Source organism: Trachurus japonicus, chromosome 12, assembly GCF_045865225.1.
Source record: "Trachurus japonicus isolate A0001 chromosome 12, Traja_1.0".
Taxonomy (NCBI): domain Eukaryota; kingdom Metazoa; phylum Chordata; class Actinopteri; order Carangiformes; family Carangidae; genus Trachurus; species Trachurus japonicus.
This window is the reverse complement of record NC_140918.1, coordinates 8039506-8063949: the sequence shown is the minus strand read 5'-3', so window position 1 is coordinate 8063949 and position 24444 is coordinate 8039506. Positions and strand designations below refer to the sequence as shown.

The following is a 24444-nucleotide window of genomic DNA, read 5'->3' as shown; positions in this document are numbered from 1 at the left end:
TTTCTGTAATTTCCAGTTTATTTTTTAGATTTCGAAGCTACATAATATACTGTAAATGTTTTATATAGTTTTTTTCCTGGTGCTGAAGGACATTTCTAGACAAGTATTTTCTTGCTGATGCCAAACTCAACTAGTTACCACAAAGACTGGAAGCAGGAGGAATTGGTCTGGATGTGTTTTTTATAAAAGTAATCCATCAGAAACTGTAAAGCTCTCTAATTAGCCTGTTATATTTACTTTTGATAATCAAAAAAAAATCAAAAATCAAAAACATAAAAACAACAAATTGTTTTATGGCAAGATGGCTGAAATTAGCCTCAGTTAGCATGAAGGCAAAGTGTTGAAGAAACTCGTTTTTGTATAATTAGTTGTGTGGAAACATATTGGACATAAATTACTGAACTTTACTATGAGCATTTTAAAAACTAGCAAGTTAAAATTAAAACCAAGTCTTTAGCTTAAGCTTAAGCTAACTAGCGGCTGTTCATATTGGGAAGCGGACAGATGCGTTCAGTATCAGTCCTCACTCTAGGTCTCTGCAAAAGTCTTGTCCATAAATCAGGTTACTAATACTGAACAGTGTTGTTGCAGTAGTTTTTCTTTTTTCCAGTCTTATAAAATGCTATTAAACTTGGATTTTCATTGTTTTTCCCATAGCAAATACTTTTTTAATACTCGAAGTTGGTGAAATGTTCAGGTTCAGTCTGTGAACAGGGACTCTGATATTGTAGCTGCTTTAAGATAAGATGAGGCCTACCTGTATTGATCCCCCGTAGGCAAAATTCAATTTGATGCAGTGGCACCAGGGGGATATAGTTAACATTAAAGAGAGACATTTTCATAAATACCTCTACGTCAAAACAGGAGTGATTGCTGCAATAAAAATAGATCTGTGTGTGTATAGTGTGTTTTGCACAATGCAGTGGTGTCTGGTTGTGAGTCTCAGTCAGTGGAGGTAGGAGGTTCTGGGCGCTGTGGCGATGTGGAGTCTGATGGCTTTCTTTGAGGCACGTGGCCGGATGAGTGTATGGCTGATAGGGTTGCAAAGGGGCGGAAAATTTCCAGTAAATTTCCGGTAAATTTCCAGAAACTTTCCATGGGAAGTTAAGCTGGGGAATTTTGGAAATATTCCAAATTGAAAACTTTCCGTGGGAATTTGGGGAATTATGGAAATTATTGGGAATTTATGGAAATTATAATATATATTTTGGGGGGCTTTTTAGTGCCTTTAATTGATAGCACAGTGGAGAAAGAGACAGGAAATGGGTGGCGGAGAGGGGGAATGACATGCAGGAAAGGGCTACCCGATGCGGGATTCGAACTGGGGCCGCCTGCAGTGAGGACTGTAGCCTCAACATGTGCATGTGATTGAGGAATAGCATATAGATATTCAAGTGTACTTGCAATAAATCTGGTTGTTTTAGCCAAGATTATGCTACAATATATTTTCCCCAACTATATTTAAGTTCCTTGTTAAGGGCCAATCTTCAATTTTGTAAATTTCAGATTTATTCCCGTTTATTCCCATATATTCCTGTTAATTCCCATATATTCCCGTTAATTCCCATGGAAAATTTCCAAGTTTTTGAAAATTCCCAGAATTTTGCAACCCTAGTGGCTGAACATGCTCCCGAGCCCCCCTCAACTCGCCACAGAGAGGATGAAGGAGGGGTTGTCCTCCTCTCCTGTCACTATCCAGCTCCACCACAGAGCTGGCCTTCCTCTGGCCTTCCTCTGTCCTTCCTCTGGCCTTCCCCACTACAAGCTTTAAACCCGGTTTGCTTGCGCCACACAACCCAGTGCCAGCACCGCCAGCACACACCACATAGAAAGGAGCCAACACTGGCCACAACAGAGTGCTAGAGCATCCAGAGAGTTGTTGAGTTGCACATGCAGATACTTGTAGGTGTCCACCATCTGTACCCCAAGGGTGGAGAGCCTCTCAGTATGCCAGAGATCCACCACCAGCTTCTTGGTTTCCTGAAGTTTAGCTGAAGTTGGTTGTTGTTGTTACACCATCCTACGAAGTTCATCTCTGTCCTCCTCCTCCTCGTTGTCGTGTCTTTTATCCTACAAAAAGATATTTGGATTAAAAGTGTGGTTTCATTTCTTGTTGTGTGTCGTGTCACGGCTGCTTTCCCACCAGACGACGACGAGTGCGACGACTGCCACCCGTCCTGCGAGTCCTGCTACGGAGAAGAGAGGAACCAGTGTACAAAATGTGCAAAAGGTCTGTAAGTCACATGATGCAGCAGCTTTTTGTGTTTTGTGCATAAACCGCTGTTGCAGCAGTGTTTCACATTTTCATGGCTACACCAAAAAAGATATCCACTCCAGTGATGATGTTTACTCGTTCTTCTCTCTCCTCCAGGGCAGTTCCTGACCGCACAGCAAACATGTGTGTCAAAGTGTCCGGGGGGTTTCTTTGCCAGTCGGCTAAGCGGTGTGTGTGAGGCCTGCCCTCCAGGCTGTTTGCAGTGTGCGGACGGTCAACACTGCAGCCGCTGCCAGAGCACTCGCAAAGCTCAGTTATTCCTGCAGGACGGACAGTGTGTCCAACAGTGTGTCAGGTCAGGAGTCAATCCAATCACTGCTTGTTTTTTGGCTTAAATCTAACTGTATTCATATGCTGTTGACATATTGAGACACTCCAAATGGATTACTCTCAGTTGGTAAATACAGTGGGAATTAAACCCTGCTGGCAACATCAAGCTGAAATCCCATCTTTTAAACATCAGGCCAGATGTTTGAGGCACGTCTTCTTGGGGGCCAAAAATGCAAAAAGAAAAGCAATTTGCTGGCCTTGATTTGGACGTGTCTCGCTCCATGTTTATGCCATTAAATTTGCGAAATCCTTGAGACTGAAAGAAAATCTCGTCCTTGCTGAAGAGGTCCTCAAGGCTCCATTAGCACTGACATGACCATTTCAACTTTTTGGCCATGAGGGCTCTACTTTTATTTTATTTTTTAAACTACAAACTGCCAAGCAGCTTTTTTAGCAATGCTTAAGCACTACACACAATTGTCTGGAATGATAAATTATTGGTTGTCCTCTGCAGAGTGGAGCAGAGCAGAACAAAATGTCAGTCCTCTTGTTTACCCCAGCAGCAGCATTCATGACGGCCCATTCAATTTCTTTTTCTTTTCTTTTTTTCACTTTGCAAAAAAGAAAAATATTCAGCCCAGCTTGACATGCATAACAATGAAAGCTAATGAATTAATTAAGAGAGTTAATACATCACCGGTTATTTGTTTTTCACACGCATCGCCATAGTCTGAAATGAGAATTTGATTCATGCATCTGTCTTAGTAGTTAATTCATGTACGTCATGTGGCGGGGCGGGGTTCAACTCGTGTGTGTTGGGTCTTCATCAGGGGTTATCCTGCAGGCCAGGTGTGCCGCAGCTGTGCAGCAGGCTGTGAGTCCTGTGGGAGAAACGCCACTCACTGCCTCAGCTGTGAAGAACCTCTCGTCCTACACAAGCACCAGTGTGTGGAGGAGTGTCCTCCAGCGCACACGCTCCGGGACGGGGAGTGCCAACGCTGCCCCTCGGCCTGTCAGGAGTGCAGCCCGCTTGGGCAGTGCACAGGTACTGGCTGAAACACACAGTGCAGACCGTGACTCAGCTGTTAGAGCTTGTTCAGACTGATCCGCACTGTACTGTACATTTACATCTCTGCACCAAAAACATGTTGGAAAGATGGCCGTGAAGTTTACAGATATTGATGGTTCCTGTGCAGAGGATAGATAGGTGGATAGATTGATGGATGGATAGATGGGTACAGTAGATAATAACTTTGGTGACTGATTTAGCCATAAACTTTGGTTCAGATGTTTATGATCCCAAAAGGATGAGCTGCAATAGTTTTAGTTTGAATAACTATTCCAAAAGGTGTTGCTTTATTATTATTTTTAATTATCACCTGAATTTGTACAGCTTTACTTTTAATTTGCTTTTACTTTTTAATCTATTCTCAGCCATTGCTTCAGCTATGTTAGCGCTGGTTCATCAGTTTTCCTTCCTGTCAGGTTAGCTGCCGATTTCAACTAACCGTTATTCTTAAACATGCAGGATTTCAATGTTTTCCTCTCCTGTTAACATTTCTACTGCTTTTTACCTTTAAAAGGCATATTTCATCCCATACTACAAGTTATATGTTTCAGCTTTAGCATTAACCCTTTTCAACATTGCTTTAACAGTTTCTTCAGCTAATTTAGCATTGATTTAACACTTTTTTCAGCTCTTTCAGCATTGCTTCAGCAATAGCGTTCAGCTGCTTTCACATGCATTTTCTGCAGGAATCTTTTTCTAGTTTTAATAACTATTCCAAAAGGTGTTGCTTTATTGTTATTTTTTAATTATCACCTAAATCTGTACTGTAGCTCCCCTCAGCTTTAAGGAGCTTTACACTGAGTGTCAGCTCATTGTTATGTTGTTTCTATTCCAACTGCTGTGAGCAGACTGGAGTGAAATCCATCCCTCTCAGAGGCAGAGAAAGAGAGAGCTTTTTACTTTCTCTTGCATTCCTGTCCAAGACTTTAGGATACTTAGTACAGTTCCACTGACTTGTGCTAAACTGTTCTCCCACTCAGCACTGAAAGCTGTTCTTTGTGCAGGCTGCGAGGAGTATCACTTTCTCCACGAGGGCTTGTGCGTGCTAGACTGCCCCGAGAGGTTCTTTGAGGACAAAGAGCGAGGGGAGTGTTTGCGTTGCCACCCTGACTGCGCTTTGTGCGACGGCCCCAACGACAACGACTGCGATACCTGCACGGACCCCGAGGCCACGCTGCACAACGGCGCCTGTCTGGTGGCCTGCCCCACCCACACCTACAGGGACGCCACGACAGGAGACTGTGAAGGTACCAGAGAGCTTCTCCACCTGCTCCACGGTGCTCCTTTGATAAAATCTAAGTAGAAACACATTTTATTTTGTGATTTTTATTTGACTTTTTATTTATTATACATGCAGTAGTCCTGCTTTTCAGTTAGAGACACTGAGAGACGCCCTGATGCAGCATTTTCTGTCCTGTAGAACATCCTTCATGCATTTCAGGCTGTTGCAAGTGTTTTGCACAGATTAAACCTGGAAAAAAAGTTTCTTTTTAACATCACAAAAACCTGACATTTTAACAGGAGTGTGTCGACTTTTTATATCCGCTGTACTGTATATTCTCTACTACGCCCGAGTGTGTTTCCTGACTTTGGCTGGGATGAAAATAGCTTCTCAGAGAGTTAACAGGCAGCTGTCAAACCTTGAAAACAGAACAGCGATGCCAAAGACAGTTCCCTCGAGAAAGACACACCGCTCTGGCTTGTGTTATTCAGAAACACAGAGGATGGCGTGTTTCTCCCAGGAAGACGTTGTAGGCGATGCCCACTTTTTGTTGCTACTTACAGTCGCTGCCAGCAGCAAGGCATGTGAAAAGAAGCTCTGAGAAATGGACAGTGGGTGATTTTTAAATGTCTTTCATCTGAAGTGAACATGGGCAGAAAATGTTTTCTGAGAACCCAGCGGGTTAAAAGTAGCAGGTGAGATGCATTCCTGTAGAAAAATAGAAAGTAATTAACGGCGATAATGTTTCATTGTCAGATAAATGATTACCATATATAACAGACAGAGATCAAGGGGGGTCATATTGACTCTCCCTCACATGCGTCATTGCGGTTGTGACAAACGGCGTCCTGTGATTCAATCAATTCTCTACTTTGTGTGTTTTTTCCAGACTGCGATGCATCTTGTCTCACCTGCTCCGGGCCCCACGCCAGCTCCTGCAGCAGCTGCAGGGAGGGTCTGAGGCCGGAAGGCCACGGCCGCTGTGCGCCGGCGCCAAGCAAGTGCCCGCCTCACCAGTACGCCAACCAAGACGGGGAGTGCCATCCGTGTCACAAATACTGCCACAGGTGTTCGGGTCCCAGGAAGACCGAGTGTCTGAGCTGCAACCAGAGACATCTCCTGCTCAGTGAGTCGAGTTCGCTCTTTTGTGTACGGCTCGGTGAATTCTCCGAGGTCTTGCATGTCCTGGAAAACTCAACTTCAGGCATCTGCGACTTGTTGTTGTGTAGCTCGCTTGATGGTCCTATATGGTCCTTACATTGGCTCCCAGTCAGCTACAGAATAGATTTTAAAGTTCTGCTGCTGGTTTACAAATCACTGAATAGTTTAGGTCCACAATACATGAATGACACATGTTAGTAGAGTATAAACCCAGTAGAGCTCTGAGATCTACTGACTCAGGTCAGATAGTGGAGCTCAGAGTTCAAACCAGACATGGTGAAGCAGCATTTAGCTGTTAATGCTGCACACAAGTGATAACAAACTACCAGCAGAACTGAAATCAGCCCCAACTGTAAGCACTTTTTAAATCCAGGTTAAAAACATTTCTCTTTTCATGTGCTTATAGCTGAGCTCTTTTTAAGAACTTTAAACTTTATGTATTTTCTTTTATTTTACTTTTATTTGCTCTTGCTTTTAACTCTGTTTTTAGTGTTTTGTTTGTTTTTATTCTGTCTTATGCTTCTTTTTTTAATGTTTTGTCTTTACAGTATGTAAAGCACATTGAGTTGCCTTGGTATGAAATGCGCTATATAAATAAAGATGCCTTGCCTTGCCTTGCCTTGCCTTGCCTTGCCTTGATCATTCATGTGTTTGTTGGCGCAGATGGCACCTGTGCGGATGAATGCCCGTCGGGCTACTACGAGGACGAGCCGGGGCAGAGCTGCGAGTCTTGTCACCCCTCCTGTGATGCCTGCGTGGGGAAGCACAGCCAGGAGTGCCTCACCTGCAAAGCCCACCTATTCCGAGAGGGCAAAGAGTGTGTGGAGACCTGCCAGCACGGGTAGTTTAACCTGCTCACCATCCAGCTGTGCCGCTCATCCATCACGTTAAGTGCGGCCGCAGAGTGTCGTCATTAATAAAAGATCAGCCTAGTCACATAATGTCACTGTGGACACAGCTTCTCTCTGCCTATCTGGACAGAGGTGCTTTTTCGGAGGTGCAAGCTCATTTAGCCCGAGATTTAAATAGCCCTTCATGTGGCCTGTAAAATGCAAATGAGAGTAGATTTTATTTGGGATGTGGTGATTGAGATAGTTAAATTAATGTGCCGTTAAATTGATGTGCAGTTAAATACTCGAGAAAACACAAAAGGGACACAAAGGCTATTTATTCCTGTGACGTGCCACCCTCACACTCTCAAACCTGCACGAGAGCAATGCACCATGAAGCAAAAAAAAAAAGAAGAAAATAGCACTTTAACTTAATCATGCAGAACCGTTGCCTCACTTTCCTCAGTGATGATTTGAAGTATTTTGTTATGAGCGCATCCTCTCTGTCACAGCGTCTTAGTCTGTGTCATGTCTGAGTTGTTCTGGTTGTGTGTGACTGAGTGGCCGTGGAGAGGAGTTTCCTTTGAGGACAAACAAAGCTCTAATCTCATCTCGTTTAATTGGACCTAATCTATCATAACTTTCTCGCCATCTCTCCGACAGTCACTATGGAAACGCGGGCTCAAGGATGTGCGAGAGGTGCGACCCCAGTTGCGGTGAGTGCATGGGGGCCGGGGAGGACAGCTGCCTGAGCTGCGCTCCGGGTCTCATCTACATGCGGAGGGAAGGCCGCTGTCTGCCTTCCTGCCCCCTGGGACACCATCACGACGCCGAGCACAGGACCTGCGAGCCCTGTCACGCCACCTGCAGAACATGCTCAGGTACCAGCGGCTACTCGCAAGCAGCAAGTTGATGTCATGCTGACGAGCGCGCACACACACATGTAGGGGATGAGATGTTGATGCTGCAGAGGTAGACGTGCTGTGCATCTATTAAAGTAAAAGTTCATGTGTGCTGTACTCATTTAAAGGGATAGTTCAACATTTTGGCAAATCGGCCCATTGCCATAATCACTATAGTCTTAGCAGTAGGTTTGTTACTTTTAATTGTCGGTGCAAGCTATTTTTAGAACGGCGGAGCAGAGCTGCGAGCTGCTCAGAGCTAGGCTCATGGGATTTCTTGGTTTCCCTCATCAAGCTCATCAAATACACAATTGATGAACAAACGCTCTGGTGGACAAGTTGTGACCTGCACATTCACCACGCTATGAGATAATAACGTAACGTTACGAAACAGAGTTGTTTTAGAGGTAAATTCTTGCAAAAGTGCTGATGCACATTCCCGTCGGAGCCGTTTTTCAGCAAACAGTCTCTGCATTTGCCTCTAAAACAACTCTGTCTCATAATGTTTCATTATTATCTCATAGCGTGGTGAATGTGCAGGTCACAACTTGTCCATGAGAGCATTTTAGAGTTGTTGGATTGTGTATTTGATGAGTTTGATGAGGGAAACCAAGAAATCCCATTAGCCTCCGTAGTGTAGCTCTGAGCAGCTCGTGGCTCTGCTCCGCCGTTCTAAAAATAGCTTGCACCGACAATTAAAGGTAATGAACCTACTCCTAAAACTACAGTATAGGGATTATGACAATAGGCCAATTTGCCAAAATGTTGAACTATCCCTTTAAAAAGTCATAAAAAATAATAGAAATAAGTACATTTGTGCATTTGTTGGTAATTAGTTTGTGTTTGTCAGTTGCCTCGGTGCACTGCTGCTTCTGATATTTTAATGGGATTTGTTGATGATCATGTATCTGCAGGAAAAGATTCCCAAAGCTGTGACTCATGCTATACCGGATACCTGCTCTCAGAGGGAATGTGCGAATCCATGTGCGACATCAGCCAGTATCCTATAATGAAGGTAACAAGACTTTTCCTAGAATTTAATTTCACAACTATGAATTTTTTATATTAAAAAAACCCCTTATCTGTTCCCTGCCTCGCCAAAAATAATTACTACTAATGTTTTGGCCCCAGGTGTCATATAATGTATTTCAGATTGACTTCACCAGGAGAAATCTCAAAGAGCAGATTGAAAATTATTATTGTGTAATGATTTCAAAATAAATCATGCTGTGAGGCAGCCTCGATTGGTTGAGCTGAGAGGAAGAGCAAAACTTCACTTCACTCCTTTTTAGAAATGGAGGTTTTTTTATTTGCATATTTGGAGGCGAAGAATCGGTGGCTCTGTGTCTGGGTATGTGGGCCGCTCATTGTCAGTCTCTGTTCCCGTCCCTCATCAGGGTTCAGGCCACGCTTGTGAAGACTGCGACACTTCCTGTCTGGAGTGTCGGGGGCCCGGTCCGGCCAACTGCACCATGTGCCCGGCTCAGGCCATCTTAGAAGCTGGAGGGCGCTGTCTGCTCTGCTGCCGCCACGACGACGACGGCGACGCCACGACGCAGCAGCAGGACTGTTGTAACTGCACCGAGACTCGAGGTAAGCTACCGACAGACAAGGGAAGAGGATGGAGAGACGTGCAAAAACTCCAAATCTTAGAATCAAGAATATTTGTCGTATTTCTAGTCAAAATGTAATTTCTAGTCAGAACAAATCTCATTCTACTTAAAATAAGACTCATCATATGTAAAGTAGCTTGTTTTTAGACACTTTGTAACTTCTTTCAAGGATATTTTCACTTGAAATAAGTAGAAAAATCTGATAGTGGAGCAAGTTTTTCTTTCTTATAACAAGCACAAAAAACTCGCTTTCACTGGAGTCTTGTACTTATTTTAAGTAAACATTTGTTTGAAACAAGTGAAAATTATCTAAAAACAAGTTCATTTTTAGATGATGAGTCTCGTTTTAAATGGAAAGAGATTAGTTTTGACTAGAAATGAGACATTTTGAAAAGAAATAAGACAAATATTCTTGGAAAGATTTTGAGTTTTTGCAGTGGGGTCTGATAAAAGGTCAACACTGACATTCAGATTTCTACATTGAACCTTTAGTTATTTTTCTACCCAGAAAAGTTTAGAGGAAAACAGCTAAAAAATGCCAATCATGACTGCCAACACCCCAAGGTGACATCCTCAAATCACTTTTTTTCTGTTCAATAATCCACAACCCACCAAAAAAAAAAAAAAAAAATTAACTGGCAGTAGCAGAAGAAATTCTTCACATTTTAGAAGCGACAACCAGATGCTTTTTTTCAAGGGACGGATGAGAGGTCAGTATTAAAGCAGTAAATATCTTGACTTTTTCCTGGTTAATCTTCCATTTCAATATTTTCTTTAAAAATAGTTTAACATAAATTTGTGGGACTCTCCTGGAGGTTTATGTTTATCATTTAAAAATGAGAGAAGCATCTAAACATTACAATACTAATGAGGCATAGCAATGAAAAGTGAATGTTATGATCTTACGTAATCCTTTATTTTTCACTCGCCATTTGAAGCGTGACTAGTGACTGGTTGTTTCATTATTTAAAAAAAGAAAAATTCGAATTCATAGTCAACTTTTCCTCCCTGCTTGCGCTTGTACCTTCTGATTTCTTAGGAAGCATATTTTCTGGTGCATATGCTCATCTTTTGGGCTGAGTTTGATGCCTACTGAAGCCGTAGAAGCACCAACTGTGAGTTATGTAACGCTTGTCTGAGAGGAATGATTCAGGACTTTAACTTGAAATGTCCTCCCTACTGAGTGACTCCATTTCTCAGACTTTTGGACCCTCCCTCCATCATTCAGGGGTTGTTGACTGGTTCACTGGTTCTCTCCATTATAGACCGAGAGCTGCTGCTGCTGCTGCGTGCGTTAAGATTGGTGGCGCAGCAGTTAAGTCAGTTAATCATCTAATCGTCTTAGACAGGGGAGCACAGTTAAGTAGCACATTATTAGTGTCTTAACTTTGTGCCTCTGGGGGCATTTAGGAGAGTGCGTCCTCAGCACCAACTTGGCGTTCACCAACGACGAGGAGGAAGAGGAGGCCAGAGGTAACCTGACCGTCTTCATCATCGCCTGCATCCTGCTGGTGCTGGGGCTGGTGGCCGTCGTCTTCCTCATCAGACACTCCCGCTCCAAAAGCGCGCCGCCGGACATCCCTCCCCGTGGTTACGAGAAGCTGGGCTCTGGCGGATACAGAGGAGGAGGAGGCAGAGGCTACAGCTCCTCTGGGTCTTACAGCGGCGGTTCCTCCTCTGCCGCCGCCGGTGGTGGTGGTGGTGGCCGCTTCCAGGAGTCACAGCTAGTTGACATTGGTGAACGTCGCTCGGGGGGAAAGGACGACGAGGACGATGACGACGAGGATGATGAGGACATTGTTTACATGGGCCAGGACGGCACAGTGTACAGGAAGTTCCGCTACGGACAGCTAGGAGAGGACAATGACGACGAGCTGGAGTACGATGACGAGAGCTACACGTTCCGGTGAAGACGAAGACGAAGAGTTGCTCTGGAGAAATATTTCCTCCTCTGTGCTGTTTATCTCCTCCTGCCCTGAGGGACAGACCCATTTATCCTTCACTGAATACGAGTCGAACAAAATGAGACATGAGAAGCTATTTATAACGAGTTGTATTTTACAACTATTATCCATTCACAAAATGAAATGAGCTGCAGAAGATTCCATGTCGTTTAACACTCTTATGGACTTTAAACGTAATTAAACTTGATTTTCTCGACTTTGTTTGGAGTATGATGACGTCCCACATATAACGTAATTTATTGTGGGCATTTACTCGTGTTGACAGTTTCATTAGTCATATTATTCAACTCTATGTTAATTGTTGTGCTGTTGGATTAGCATTTTAAATTTGATTAATCATGGTATTTCCTAAGCTTTTTCTATATTCTCATGCGTTTGCCGTCATTGAATTTTGTTTTGAAAATGTGTTCAAATAAAGTCTTGGAGGAAAAAAAAAATTGCATTAGAGTAATTCATGACAGAGATTCAAGTTGAAAAGAATGAGTGAAAACACGGTTCAGACTTGACTCCATTTTTATTGAATTACTAGACAGTGATCCATAATTTCTTTGCACATCCTCATTGGACCATAGTAGAAGACTTAAGGACAAGAGGACCGTCAGTTATCTATGAGGGGACATGCACTGATGCACAAACGCACACACATGCGTGTAGATACACACACACACATACACACAAAGATATTGTGCTTTACAGAGATCCCATCTTTTTATCTGAGGTTTTTTTTTCATCCTGATGATCCAGGAGAAGCTGAGGAGATGATTCCAGTTGATGTGTCTTACAGAAACACACACTCACACTCACATACGCACACACTTGCAGAACATGGCTAAAAGTACATGCTCTCACATCGCACTGACAACTCCATCTTCTGAACTTCTCCTTCCTTGGTTTAAGTTTGACTCTATAAAGTTAAAATATCTATGTTTTACTGTTCAGCTTCAGAACAAGTTATTAAGACAGAGGACTGGATTGTTGAAATGCAAAAGTTGGTCGTTGTTTATGGCACAAGGTTTCTTTTTGGCCTCACCTTGTGCTTTTATTGTGGATTGCTGACGCACAAGTTGGCTTTCTCTCCCTCTCTCTCCTTCTCTCTTTCTCTCTGAAGTACTGAGACTGTGTAACCAGTAAAGGGTGATATTATTGCTCCACTGTTTCTCATGCACACACAACTACAACACTACAGACTCTACGAATGGATTTGCGCAGTGCACTGTCTGCTGTGTAATTGCATTTCCTACCCTACCGTGAACGTTGATGCTACTCTGTACTGTAGGTGCTGCCAAGCCTCACACTTGACTATATTAGTTTCTCTGGACTGCAGGTGTAAAGGTACAGTAGATAGATGCTACAGCAGCCATAAAGAATGAGATCCGAGTGTTGACTATCCTTAAGTTGTGTTTTTCATATTAAACTCCGACGTCTAATTGACAAACACTTGACTGACACACACACACACACACACGCACAAGCTTAACAACCCCTTTTGCCAATGCTTTCAAGCTTCGGCCTTACAATACGACAGTGACTTCTGAACATCGAGGTGACCCCGTCCATTTAGGATGATTGGGTTTAAGAGCTGCTGGCACCGGCTACGTCTGGTCTGCTGCGAAGACGACAGAACAAAACAGGAGGTCTTATTTAGACTCGGGTTGTGTTTATGTACGGGTGACAGACTGCTGACACAAGACTGTCTCTCGTCTGTATGTGTGAACTAAAACATCTTAAGAGGACTCACTCTGTTCTGCTCGCTGCTGTTGGCTCCGGCCCCTGCAGAAAGCTATTCATCCTTGAATGAAAGGGAGAGAGAGGAAGAAGGAAAAAAAAAAAAACAGAGAGGTTGTTAGAGCCGGATTTATTGTTGTGATGCTCTCGTATGTTGTGAATTTGAAGACACGTGCAGTTTGTGATTCAGCGTATTAGTCAGCAAAGAGATTTGTGTGTAATTCTGCAGCTTTGTTCCAACATTTATTATCAGTGTAATGGATCACTCTGCAATAAGGACGGGCTCATTTATTTTACTGTAGTGATAAAAGAGATGAAAGTGATGCATTTAGCATCTTTTTTTTCTCTCTCTGTCTTTTTTTCTGTAATTGCAACCATAACCAGATCCAATTGGTCCTCATCCAGCAGAAGAGTCCCTGTGATCTAAAAGTGTGCCATCTGATAAATGAGTGCTTCAGCCAAGGATAAAAAATAAAAAAAACCACTGAGGCTGGGGCTACTGCTGCCTCCACAGAGGGCAGTAACGAGAGACAGGAGAGTTGGTGCTTACTTCGAGTTCTCTGCCGCGTCTTTCAGTTCCTTGTCGAGTCTAAAAGGTGAGAGTTCAAACGACAAGATGAATATAAAGTCATTTTAAAAAAGGAAAGCTGCGGCCTGGAGGAGGTGGGCATGGTCTCACCTAATGATGCACTCTGGGATCTGGATGTATTCCATGGGGATGAGCTGCTGCAGCTCGTCCAAACTGTTCACATACTTTATCTTACTGCTGAACTTGGCGCTGGGACAAGAGCGACACACACACACACACACACACACACACACACGTATAAATATAAAGCGCAGTGACATCCATGTGTTCCCACTTCCCATAAGCACACAAACACCCAGAAGCCGACTGGTACGAGTAACCTCAAAAGTAGGTTACACTTTAAAGATGCTATATGAAAATTTCCAGATAGTAACTAATTAACTACTTTCAAATAGCTGCTTTAATATTTTAACCTAATGATGCAATAAATGAGAAGTTAAAGCGGCAAAGTTACTACAGTTCATAAAATTACATTTATACCGATTTAATGAAAATCCATCCAGTCGTTGTTCACATATTTCACTGAAAACCATAAATGTCACCATAATTTGGTGCCAAAGGGAAAGTCGGAGGAAACCAGAACAGCTCATCCTGATGTAAATCCATGTTATAGATTTTTTTTTTAAAGTCATTTTTACCTGATGAATGGCTTGGTAATGGCTAGAATAGTCCTGATAAACCACGATGGATGGAGGATAATGAAGGATTTCAAATTCTTCCTGAGCCTGAAGGAAACACAGTATGACACATATTATAAATGTTTATGTCCGTGTTGGAGCTCATTTAACTTTCTGAAGCGATAAAAGAAGAGTTGTTGAATACTATAGGTGTATTTGAACAGGACGAACCTTCTGTCAATCATCTGATAGCATTTCTTCAGCCAGCCAAGACCAGGCATTCTTCTGTGGGGCGTCGCTCCGTTCAGGTACACGATCATGTAGTCCTCCGCCACCATCAGCTCCAGCGTGCTGATCACATACCTGAAGACACACAAATATATACACAGAAATACTGTAAAAGACAAAAAATACATGTTTTTTTTCCCTTTAGAATTCGAGACGTAACTTTTGTGAGCCATAATTCAACAAAATAAGACTCAAAAGCCATGCTAGCACTGTGCTAATGCTTCCATCAAAATGCTAATGTCAGCATGTTTGGCCTGTTATGGATCTCATACAGTATGAGCCATATAGCTAATAATGTGGTGGCCACATAAAAATCTTGACCTGATAATGGTGCTAGAGAGGAAAGGTCAAAAGGTCATCAATGGTCATCCCAAGAGGAGCTTAAATGTGTATTAAATTTCATGGCAATCCATCCAATAGATGTCAAAAATAAGTGTCTGTAAGTGTGGTTCATTGTGGTGGTCGACCGATCGATTGATATTGCAATCTCAAGAGCTATACAGTAGGCTACATCCAGCATGGCTAAAAATTAAAAACACTTTTCTGCTTTCATTGTGTTCGCCTTGAGAGAAATGAGAATATTACAACTAATAATACAAGTGACAAACAGCAAGTGCCAACAAGACTAAACCATCAGGGCCAGAAAATAAAGACATCACATCTACGGCTTGTCACCGCCACGTCCCAGTGGACAGATGTGATGCCTCACAGCTGCCATGTATTGAAATCGGTACAAACTCCTGATACCAAAAGAAAGAAGAGAAAAAAAAGGCAATGTCACTGTGTTTTTAAAGTTACATATGTCAACATGGTGAAATCTAGGGGCAAGAGACGCAGACCCCGTGTTTAATTTAAATCTGAATGCCAACAATATGAGGAAATAGGAGGCAAGTTGAGTCCAGGTTTTGAAAAAACTAGCAGCATTTTTTTTATTCAAAGTCTTTCGTCTGATGTTGGCTACGAGAAATTGGTACAAACGTTGCTTCATGGATGAGCTGTTTTGCTTTGAATTTCTTCTCTTTTTTGTCCTCTCTGCATCAGTCTCAGCAGCTCAATCAGACGTCTACCTTTTTCTTTAAAATCCAATACTCTGATTCAAGCAAAAAAGAAGCCATTATCTCTGTCTCATTTCTCTCCTCGCACCCCCCCATCCCACCTTCCTCTCCTTCTCGATCAGCAGGGAGCTTTGTCAATTTTTGACAATATCCTCATCTACTACAGTCCTTCCAGTTTCCTCAGTAGCTCCTCCAACTTCAATGAGTTTAGGATCACTCTGTGTCTCGCCTCCCCCCTGATCCAATGTCATTCTCCAGCTTACAAACCAACATCCACTCTGTTTCGTGACTATTGTGACTATCTCCCACTGACATCAAGCTGTATACCGTTCACCTCCCAGGATTGGTTCTTCTCCTCCTCGCAAGTATTCAGACTTGAAGCCATCTGGCATCGGAAAGTGCAGACACTACGGTTTACCTCCTTTCATTTCTATCCAAAACTCTCGGAAATGCCAGCTTACTCAATATCTTTCACAGAACAGCCTGTGGGATCCCAACAACACTGTCCAAGCATGAAATGCATCTGTGCCAGCACGACAGTGAAGACATCAGCATGGGAGTCTGAGCAAACAAGCCAGATTATCACTTTATTTAGAGAGCAGACAGTTTGCCTTGTGCAAAGGGGGCTGTGTCCGATTTAATTTAGTGAATACATTTAATTATAAATATAAAAACAAATCATAATGATGATGACAAATATACAATTTTAATTTAGTTAATGAAATAAGGCTGCATCCTCCATTTGTTAAACACAATCTAAGAATAAATTGCATTTTCAAAATAACGTACTCTTTCTCCAAATTCAACAAGGGTGAACTCTGTGTGGTCGCAGGTACGGTTAATGAATTTGAGCTAAATACAATGTCAGCATAATGACAAACCATCGTCACTAAAGTTCAGCTGTAGTGTTTGTTTTGCACAAATTTGGATACCAGGCTAAAAACACAAACAGTCAACCACAATACCACAATAAACGCGGTTGCACTACGAACTCACCAAACTATGACCATTCAGTACTGTCATGTATGGATTGTTTTATATATGTGTGATATGTGGATTCTATTTATACATATATATATGCATTGTGTTTATGCACCATTAGGAGTAGCATCTCCAATTTCGTTGTATACAATACAATAACAATAAAGCTTCTATTCTTCTTATTCTTATTCTTCTATGGTGATACACAAACCCACAGGATCGCCATAGCTATGACTCACATCCTTTGGAAGACCATGAATGACTGGAAAAACGTTATGCCGTATACAATTTGGGTAGTTATTAGCAGTATGGCTCTGGGGACCAATATTTGTCACTGAAATATTTAAGCACTTAAAGGACATTCATAGTCCCCAGAAAATGAACCGTTTTACTTTGGTGTCCACTCATTTCTGTCGTAACAACCATGATTTTCAAATGCGTGGTTTTTAGGCAAAAAAAAAAAAGTTAATCTCAGTCCAACTATTAGATGGAGTGCCATGTAATTGGCTGCAGCCATTCATGTTCCCCGCAGGATAAATTGAAATAGCTTTGGTGATCTTCTAACTTCTCATCGAGTGTGGCTAAAATGCTAAGAGAACTGCAGGAGCAATAACTGTAACGCTGATTTAATTAAAAATTTGGATGAGTGACAGAAATTTTAAACTATGAACACGGGAAGAAGAAGAAAAAAAAAGTGAAAGTGTTTGTTAGTCACTGCGGTGTATAATACTCACAGGAAGAGGTTCTCCATTATTTCATGATAGTCCTCTCTGTCACTGTCTGGCAGGAAACAGGCAGCAAACACTATAATGGCATTCACTCCGTTGCTATAGTAGCCTGAAAAAAACACACAAAAATAATAAGAAAAAGGAATATAAGAGTCAAGTTGACCTTGTTCCATTGTTGGTGAGAGATTGGCCTTAATTAGCATAGTTTTCATAATTTGATTGTTCTTTCATTTTCCTCCTTTTTTGTTCTGTTTATCTGCCAATCTGTGTCTCTTTTGTACGACTGTCTCTCCGTCCCGTTTCCTCTCACTACTTTTTCAGATTAATGTAATTTCCTTTTATTCACCAGCCCATTCATCAGCAGATTTTGTGTCACTCAGACAGAGGGCCTTTCATCAAAATGACAGAGCTGGTGATATTGACTGCTCGGTGACAGACGTCTCTTGTTTCCATGGGACGGCTGCGTGTCACTTAAGCCCACGGCGCAGAGCGCAGCGGGAAAGTAAAATGCACTACCTGCTATGGTTATATGGGCTCCGATTTCCATCAGTAATGGTAATGTCGCTGGGATTTACTGAAGGCACGGGCTTATTAGGGTGCAAGCCCTTGGCCCTTGGGTTTTAGTAGGCCCCATGGAGAGGGAAGAGCGGGGAAAGATGGGGCCCCTGCCTGTGAAATCAATATGGTGTGACTCCATGTACGGCCTCAATTCAAAAACCCAAGTCCCCGAGCAGTCTTAATGCAGCTGTAGATGGGTAATAAATTAATGGAAACTGTTATAGTAGGAGTTGGGACACCAACACCTCCAACGCTCCTTGACAAATATTCTTCAAGTCTCTGGAGCTCTGCTGCAGGGAAAACATCATCATTCTTCCTCATTTGGTGTTTTATAGAGCTGCGAGTCAACTGAGAGAAAAATAACGCTATTGGCTGTTTTTTTAAAGCTCAAATATTCATCTTAAAACACATTTCACTGCCCCCCTCATGCCCTCTAATGGAAGCATGGGTTTTTCCTTTAATCCGTCACCTGTCTGTATATGCTCGTAGCGAGTGGTTTTGGTCAGCGACCTCCACCCTACATTAAACACATTCACTGTAATATTGTTAAGTGGCCACTTCACTGCTTTTCAGCCTGAATCCTATTGTTCAGAAGTTCAGTGGGGGGAGAAAAAAAAAGGACATCAAATTTTCCGCTGTTTTGTTTGTGGAGAGTTTCCTCTCTGATGGTCAATGTGTTATGTAAAACTCAGCAGCTGGCTTCAGCTGCAGCCTGTGTTTCCTGGTTGTTGGTTGGCTCCAGCCCAAGGTGAAGATGAGGCATCTCCAGAATGATCAACATCATTCTGCCGACTTGTTTTCCAGCTCAGTCACAACAGGTGATTCTGTTACTTGGATTAAAGCCGACTGAAAAAAAAAAAACACACACTCCCGCATTCCTTCTCCTGAATAGATGCTGTTCGTTTTAGACAGTTTTTGATTCGGTTGTTTGTCTCTGTTTATCTTGGTGCCAGCAGCGCTGACATGTGGCAGAATTACAACAAATACTGGGAGTTATAAGAAGAGCTACCTAAGAATAGGTTCGCATTTCTTCAAGTCTTCACGATGCCACAGTTTCTGGTAGCTGCGACTGCTCTTCCTGTTCAGCCTGGCTGTTTTATATTGTCTAATGTGAATCCAGTATAAGTCGTGTTGGAGTAAAGATGATATTGAATGTGCATTCATAAAAACAGACATAGATGTAAACTGTTTGCTTGTTAGTCCACTGATCCCACTAACCTGCTGCCTTACGATGCAAAAAGAAAGTGGAGGTATGTTTGTGGGGTGTCATCTCACTCTCATCTGAACTTATAGTTGTTCAACGGCATACTTTGTAAACGTGAACCTGTCCTTTACCTGCATGGCAGTGGCATTTCATTTCATTAGCTCGTGTTGGATATATTTGAAAAATGTGGAAGTTCAGCTCAGGATCTAGTTGCAACGACGATGATCTAACTAGATAACAGCCACAAGTTGTGATTGTGTTGCAGTTTAATATTCACCTCCGTGGGAGATGACTCTCATGTAGGGCTCGATGATCTTCATGTTGATGCGGTGCTCCTGCTCCCCGATGACGACCGTCCTCCACAGCTTTCCGTCCTGACGCTCCTCCTCGGCGCTGTATGTTGGGATGGGATCATAAGGCTCACACGGCCCACTCCTACTGGCTGCATTTGATTCTGCTGTAGAGGGGAGAAAAAGCGTTTACTGTGTGGTTTTCACAGCAGATATTTTTGACTTAGTAGTAAGAAGAGCACAATAATATACACTACTCACAAAAAGTTAGGGATGTTTGGCTTTTGGATTAAATTTCAGAATGCACCTAAAATGCACTATAACCTTTACAGGTGAACTTAATTTAACCTTCTCTAAACTTTTGAATGCACATGTTCAATTGTTAAATGTTTCAGTACTTATTGAGTAACATGCTGATTAACCACAAAAATCACAAGCATACTGCACAAACTCAAAATCTTTCAGAGAATACTTGTCTTATTTCTTGTCAAAATGTCTAATTTCTAGTCAAAACTAAACTCTTTTCACTTAAAATAAGACTCATCACCTAAAAATTAACTTGTTTTTAGATAATTTTCATTTGTTTCAAACACATTTTTCAGTAGAAAAATCTGCCAGTGAAAGCAAGTTTGTTGTGCTTGTAATAAGAAAGAAAAACTTATTGATTCACTATCAGATTTTTCTACTTATTTCAAGTGAAAATATGCTTGAAAGAAGTAAAAAGTGTCTAAAAACAAGCTACTTTTTAATGTGAGGAGTCTTATTATACTTAGTATAATGAGATTTGTTTTGATTAGAAATGACATTTTGACTAGAAATAAGACAAATATTCTTAATATTTTGAGTTTTTGCAGTGCACCGTAGACAGTCCTCTTCTCTCTCCCTCTCTTCTCAAATGTTGACATCATGAGACCAAGACAACACTTTGATCAAATTGATCAAGTTATTGAGACATTGAGATTTTTGTTGTGTTATAGCCACCACTGCTATTGTTTGAGATAAAGAAATGACTATTGCATCCTTCTACTTAAAAGGCTTTCATGATAGAATATCACTGTAGCATGAACTTTTTATAGGGATATTCTTGTCAAATATCCCTAACTTTTTGTGAGTAGTGTATAATATCAGTGATGGTTCTGCTCTATACAAGTGTCTCTGTAAACCATGACAGTGTGAACAGTACCACCAGCCACGCCAACCTGAAGCAGCTAAAGGGAATTCAGCCATTGTTAATCTTATTATCTGCACCTGTGGGTTTCCTCTTGTGCCATATCAGTCAATGTTTTTTTTTTCTTCTAATGAGCCTCTCAACCCTTTTTCACAAGTTTTATTTAACAAAATACGAGTCTAGTGAGTGAGGAAATTCAGACCTTGTAAAGAAGGAGCGGAAAGCTGCAAACTCAACTTAAAATTCATGACTCCAGTGTAAATTATCAACATTTCAGCACATCTCGCCTCCTGCAAGATCATGATGACTCAGGACTGTGTGGTGCTGCTGGTGCTGCTGGTGGGGGACGGAGGGGGTTGAATTGATCTTGGTTTCTTGATTCTTAACAACCCACCTTCCCAGTCTGTTTCGTGGTCCGTGTAGTCGAGGTAGTCCCCCTCATCCGGCGTGTCGAGGTCGTCCACGTTGATGTCGAGATCGTCCGGCGTCTCCCCCAGGTCGTCCTCGCTCTGGTCCAGTGACAGGCTGATACGAGGGGCAGATAGCTTCTTTCTCTGGGAGGGGCCTCCTTGCAGAGGAAGAGAGGTAGGAGGGACTAGTGGAGGAAGGAAGGAAGAAAATAAAACAGCAGATAAAAGCAGTTATTCGCTTGGGCCTTGATGGGTATCTGACTCAGATGTCAAAATCTTTATGTTTCCTCTTGAATGACTGTTGGTTTGATCGTCTGAGTCTGACTCAACGCTCACCTGGTCTGCCTTCGCCCCCCTCAGAGTTCATCTTACTCTCTGCTGCCGGGTCCATCCCCAGGAGGACCTGAGGAGATAATTACAGTCGTTGAACAGACTCTCGTGATACAATAACAAAACCCGGAGAGTACTGTAACCAGCCACGTCATCCATCGCCGCCTGTGATTTACACTTCATGCTATTTTTATGTTTTTACTCCCCTCCAACGCAAAGGGGAAATGACCTGCTTATTTATTCCTATACATCTATCCAACAGTTACAGATTTGGGTTTTATATACAAAACGGATGTGTTTTACAAGGACTTTAAAATGACATTTAACTACCTAACAGTCTATCAAATTGGCTCAATGAAACGTCAGCAGTTAAATCTTGCTTGTGCTCATTCTTGCTCATTTATGCATCAATACTGACAATCAAATAATATAATAAACATGGACTCACAGGGCACATTTTTCCACATTGTTTTACTGGTGATACTTTCAGTGCATTTTGCTGATGGTGTTCACTTTCCAATGCATAACTGGTTTTCAATGGATTGTTTTTATATTGCAGTATGGCTACTGTCTTTTAGGTAAAGATTAAGAATACATCCCCCACAACTGAAAACTCATCTCTAAAATATTGTTTCTTCACATAAAGACGTGATGAAATAAAAAATGTCTGTCTGTCTTGAGTAAGAAATACTGTGATACCATCCAAAAAAAAGTATTTTCTTTTTGCAGTCTATATACTGTAACCATCTTTTCTGTGCATCTGCACACGGAACAATATGATCCACTATTTATTAAGATGTTGCACAGAAACACACCATAATATAATACTGCAAGTCAGAAAGCTAATGAGTTTGATGGAGCGGGTTAGGGTTTTGTCAATGATACGCAACAACAAATGGACCAATGCCAATACATCAGCCAATATGAGGTTATTGCAGATATACTGGTATTGGCGTGTTGGCCAATAAGTACATTTTTCAGCTCAGAAATACTAAACGAGGTTTGAGGTAAAGTCTTTATGACATAGTTTGTCCAGCAGAGAGCACTGACAAAGTGATGGTTTCAACTGTAAACTGACCTACTTATTGTGTGTGCTCTGTCACATGATTGAATTTGATAAAATCCATTTCAAGATTGTTGCTTTTGTTAAAAGCTTTAAGTTTTTTTGCTTTGTTTTGTTTTTAGTATCTGCCTAACAAGTCCTGAATGGTTTGGGTTAAAGCACAGAAAATAAAAGAAGCCCCCAAACACCAGAATGTGTTAAAACATGCTGTTAATGATTGTTCTTGTCTAAACAGATGTTTCTGTAGTCATCAGAGAGCGGTGGAGGGATGGGGAGTGGGGGGGGGGGGGGGAGTAAAGACAAGAGTGGTGAGGTGGTAGAGGGGGAGAAAAGGGGGAGAGATGAGGAAGAAGAGACAGATTTTGAGGTGAAAAGGTCATCTTCCCCTGTGAATAATCCTTCCATTTAAACTGGAGGAGAGGAGGAGGGGGGAGGAGGATGCTGAAGGGGGCGTGGGGGATGGAGGGGGCTGTTACATCATGACAAGCTCACTCCCCCTCCTCGCTGCTGCCTTTTTCTTTTTTTTCCTTCTCTAGTGCTGATTCAAATCGAATGACTGCACGCTCGCCTGAGCACAGATTGGGCAGAGATGCAAATTCACAGTGAGTCACGTGTGCTCGCTCGTTCGCACGAAAAAGAAACATCCTTGTTCCTCCCCCGGTATATACAGTATACGCTCAGCCTGGAACAAGGAAAATGTGATTGCATTAGCAGATGCAACAGAAAGAAGAAGGAAAAAAAATGCTGAATGGCTGATCCCTGTACAGTGGAGAGAGACGACTGTCATGACATGCTGACAATTCATAGAAATACAGTATGTCCACACAATAAACACACAGATAATAAACACACAGTGGCAACACACAGCAAAATAACACAATCAGCATCATCCGTTGTGAGCATCCTCCATGGATGCTGCTGCTGCTTCACATCCACATCCACAGTGCTGATGACAGCAGCCCCTCCCTCCCTCTCTCCCTCCCTCCCCCCACACTCTCCCTCTCTTCCTGTCTGCTGGCTGTGAGGAGGAAAATAAGAAAAAAAAGAAAGAACATATCCCTCTTTCTCCTCTTTTTATCTTCACCAAATAAAAACACCCATCTACTCACCGCTGCTGGGGCTCGGGGGTTGTGCGTGTCCTCCTGCGTCTCAGAGCATGGATGTGCTTCCCAGATCCCTGCCTATTTCCTGCTTTCCCAGCCTGTCTCGGTGGAGAGATGCTCAGCTTACAAACACCTCACAGCTTCCACCATTTTGTGGTCACATGATCTGGGCCATTACCAAATAAGGGCGATCACCTGCTACAACGGCTCTGTGCACAGCAGCAGCCTCCTCCAGGCAGTGCAACTGAACGAAGGGAAGGGAGGAGGGGGGGTGGGGGGTATAAGAGGGCGTGTTTGTGTGTCATTATTTTCCTTGACTGGAGGGGATAAAGTGTGTGTGTATATGTGTAGGCGCTGTTGTGTTATTATTACCCGCAAAAGAGTGTGGGACTAGCTGTTAAAGCCTGACAGTAGATTTGTGAGCCAGATTGTGCAGCGACTGGATTTTTTATTAACCCTCAGGGTAAAAAAAAAAAAAAAGCAATAACAATCAGAAGCGAGAACATTGTCAGCTTCATGTGCTGATAATATTCACATTCTTTACCACATGCTGGTAAGAAAATAGGGAACTTGATCCAATGCAAATATCTGACGCTTCCCCCGCCAACATCTGCTGTAGCTACTGTCTTTAAGGCAACTTCAAATGTGTCTTTTATATTCTGCATTAGCACCTGAACTTTTCAACCCCTTAAACAAGCAAACTAAAGCCGCAAAAGCAGATAAAATCAATAGTACCTAGACAGTTTCTGCTTCCGTGTGGAAACATTGCATTGTTCTCCCCACAGGTCCTAACCTAAGCTGAAAGCCTCTTTTCACTTACCGCTGCTCAGTCCCAAAAGTTTAGACAGGAAGACGGAGAGCAGCCTGGCAGACCTTTGTACGGATGTGCTGGTCAAACAATGGGCAAAGGTTGTTAACCACAGCGCAGTAATCACTGTGACCACGCCTGTAGCTGCAGCACACAGTAGGGCTATGCAAAAATTATACAGTACATGCAGTATGAATGTTAGTATTTTGTATATTCTACAT

General features: G+C 42.3%; 2 protein-coding genes across 8 annotated transcripts in view; one reads left to right on the top strand and one right to left on the bottom strand.

The window, feature by feature from the left end:
• pcsk5a (proprotein convertase subtilisin/kexin type 5a) overlaps positions 1 to 11730 on the top strand; it is a 35353-nt gene extending 23623 nt beyond the window's left edge. The window contains exons 28-37 of the mRNA XM_085792934.1: positions 2147 to 2230; positions 2372 to 2570; positions 3376 to 3590; positions 4619 to 4861; positions 5726 to 5962; positions 6661 to 6838; positions 7491 to 7708; positions 8644 to 8744; positions 9127 to 9322; positions 10753 to 11730. Coding sequence (XP_085649060.1) covers positions 2147 to 2230; positions 2372 to 2570; positions 3376 to 3590; positions 4619 to 4861; positions 5726 to 5962; positions 6661 to 6838; positions 7491 to 7708; positions 8644 to 8744; positions 9127 to 9322; positions 10753 to 11252 — 2171 coding nt within the window. The 3' untranslated portion in view covers positions 11253 to 11730. The remainder of the gene's footprint in view (positions 1 to 2146; positions 2231 to 2371; positions 2571 to 3375; positions 3591 to 4618; positions 4862 to 5725; positions 5963 to 6660; positions 6839 to 7490; positions 7709 to 8643; positions 8745 to 9126; positions 9323 to 10752) is intronic.
• Positions 11731 to 11801: 71 nt separating this feature from the next.
• prune2 (prune homolog 2 with BCH domain) lies at positions 11802 to 24316 on the bottom strand. Of its 7 annotated transcripts, none has more exons than XM_085792928.1 (11): positions 24236 to 24316; positions 21256 to 21322; positions 20904 to 21104; positions 19329 to 19505; positions 17296 to 17398; positions 14469 to 14600; positions 14259 to 14345; positions 13711 to 13809; positions 13582 to 13620; positions 13045 to 13095; positions 11802 to 12912 (listed from the first exon to the last, which is right to left on the bottom strand). In XM_085792928.1, the coding sequence occupies exons 2-11, from the start codon at positions 21308 to 21310 to the stop codon at positions 12879 to 12881; spliced, it is 978 nt and encodes a 325-aa protein (XP_085649054.1). In that variant the 5' UTR covers positions 21311 to 21322; positions 24236 to 24316; the 3' UTR covers positions 11802 to 12878. The 7 variants fall into 7 exon arrangements, with proteins under 7 accessions (XP_085649054.1, XP_085649052.1, XP_085649058.1 ...); XM_085792926.1 differs by having other exon boundaries at positions 19329 to 19508; positions 24236 to 24296; XM_085792932.1 differs by having other exon boundaries at positions 11802 to 12909; positions 24236 to 24294.
• Positions 24317 to 24444: the final 128 nt, after the last annotated feature.

Bases quoted from the DNA above. Each gene is read 5' to 3' on its own strand.
- prune2 (XM_085792926.1), bottom strand. From the start codon at position 21,310: ATGGACCCGGCAGCAGAGAGTAAGATGAACTCTGAGGGGGGCGAAGGC. The intron at 17,399-19,328 runs GTGAATATTAAA...TGTTTTTTTCAG, and splicing joins GAGAGTCATCTCCCACGGAG to GCTACTATAGCAACGGAGTG. The intron at 13,810-14,258 runs GTAAAAATGACT...CTCTTGTCCCAG, and splicing joins ATTACCAAGCCATTCATCAG to CGCCAAGTTCAGCAGTAAGA.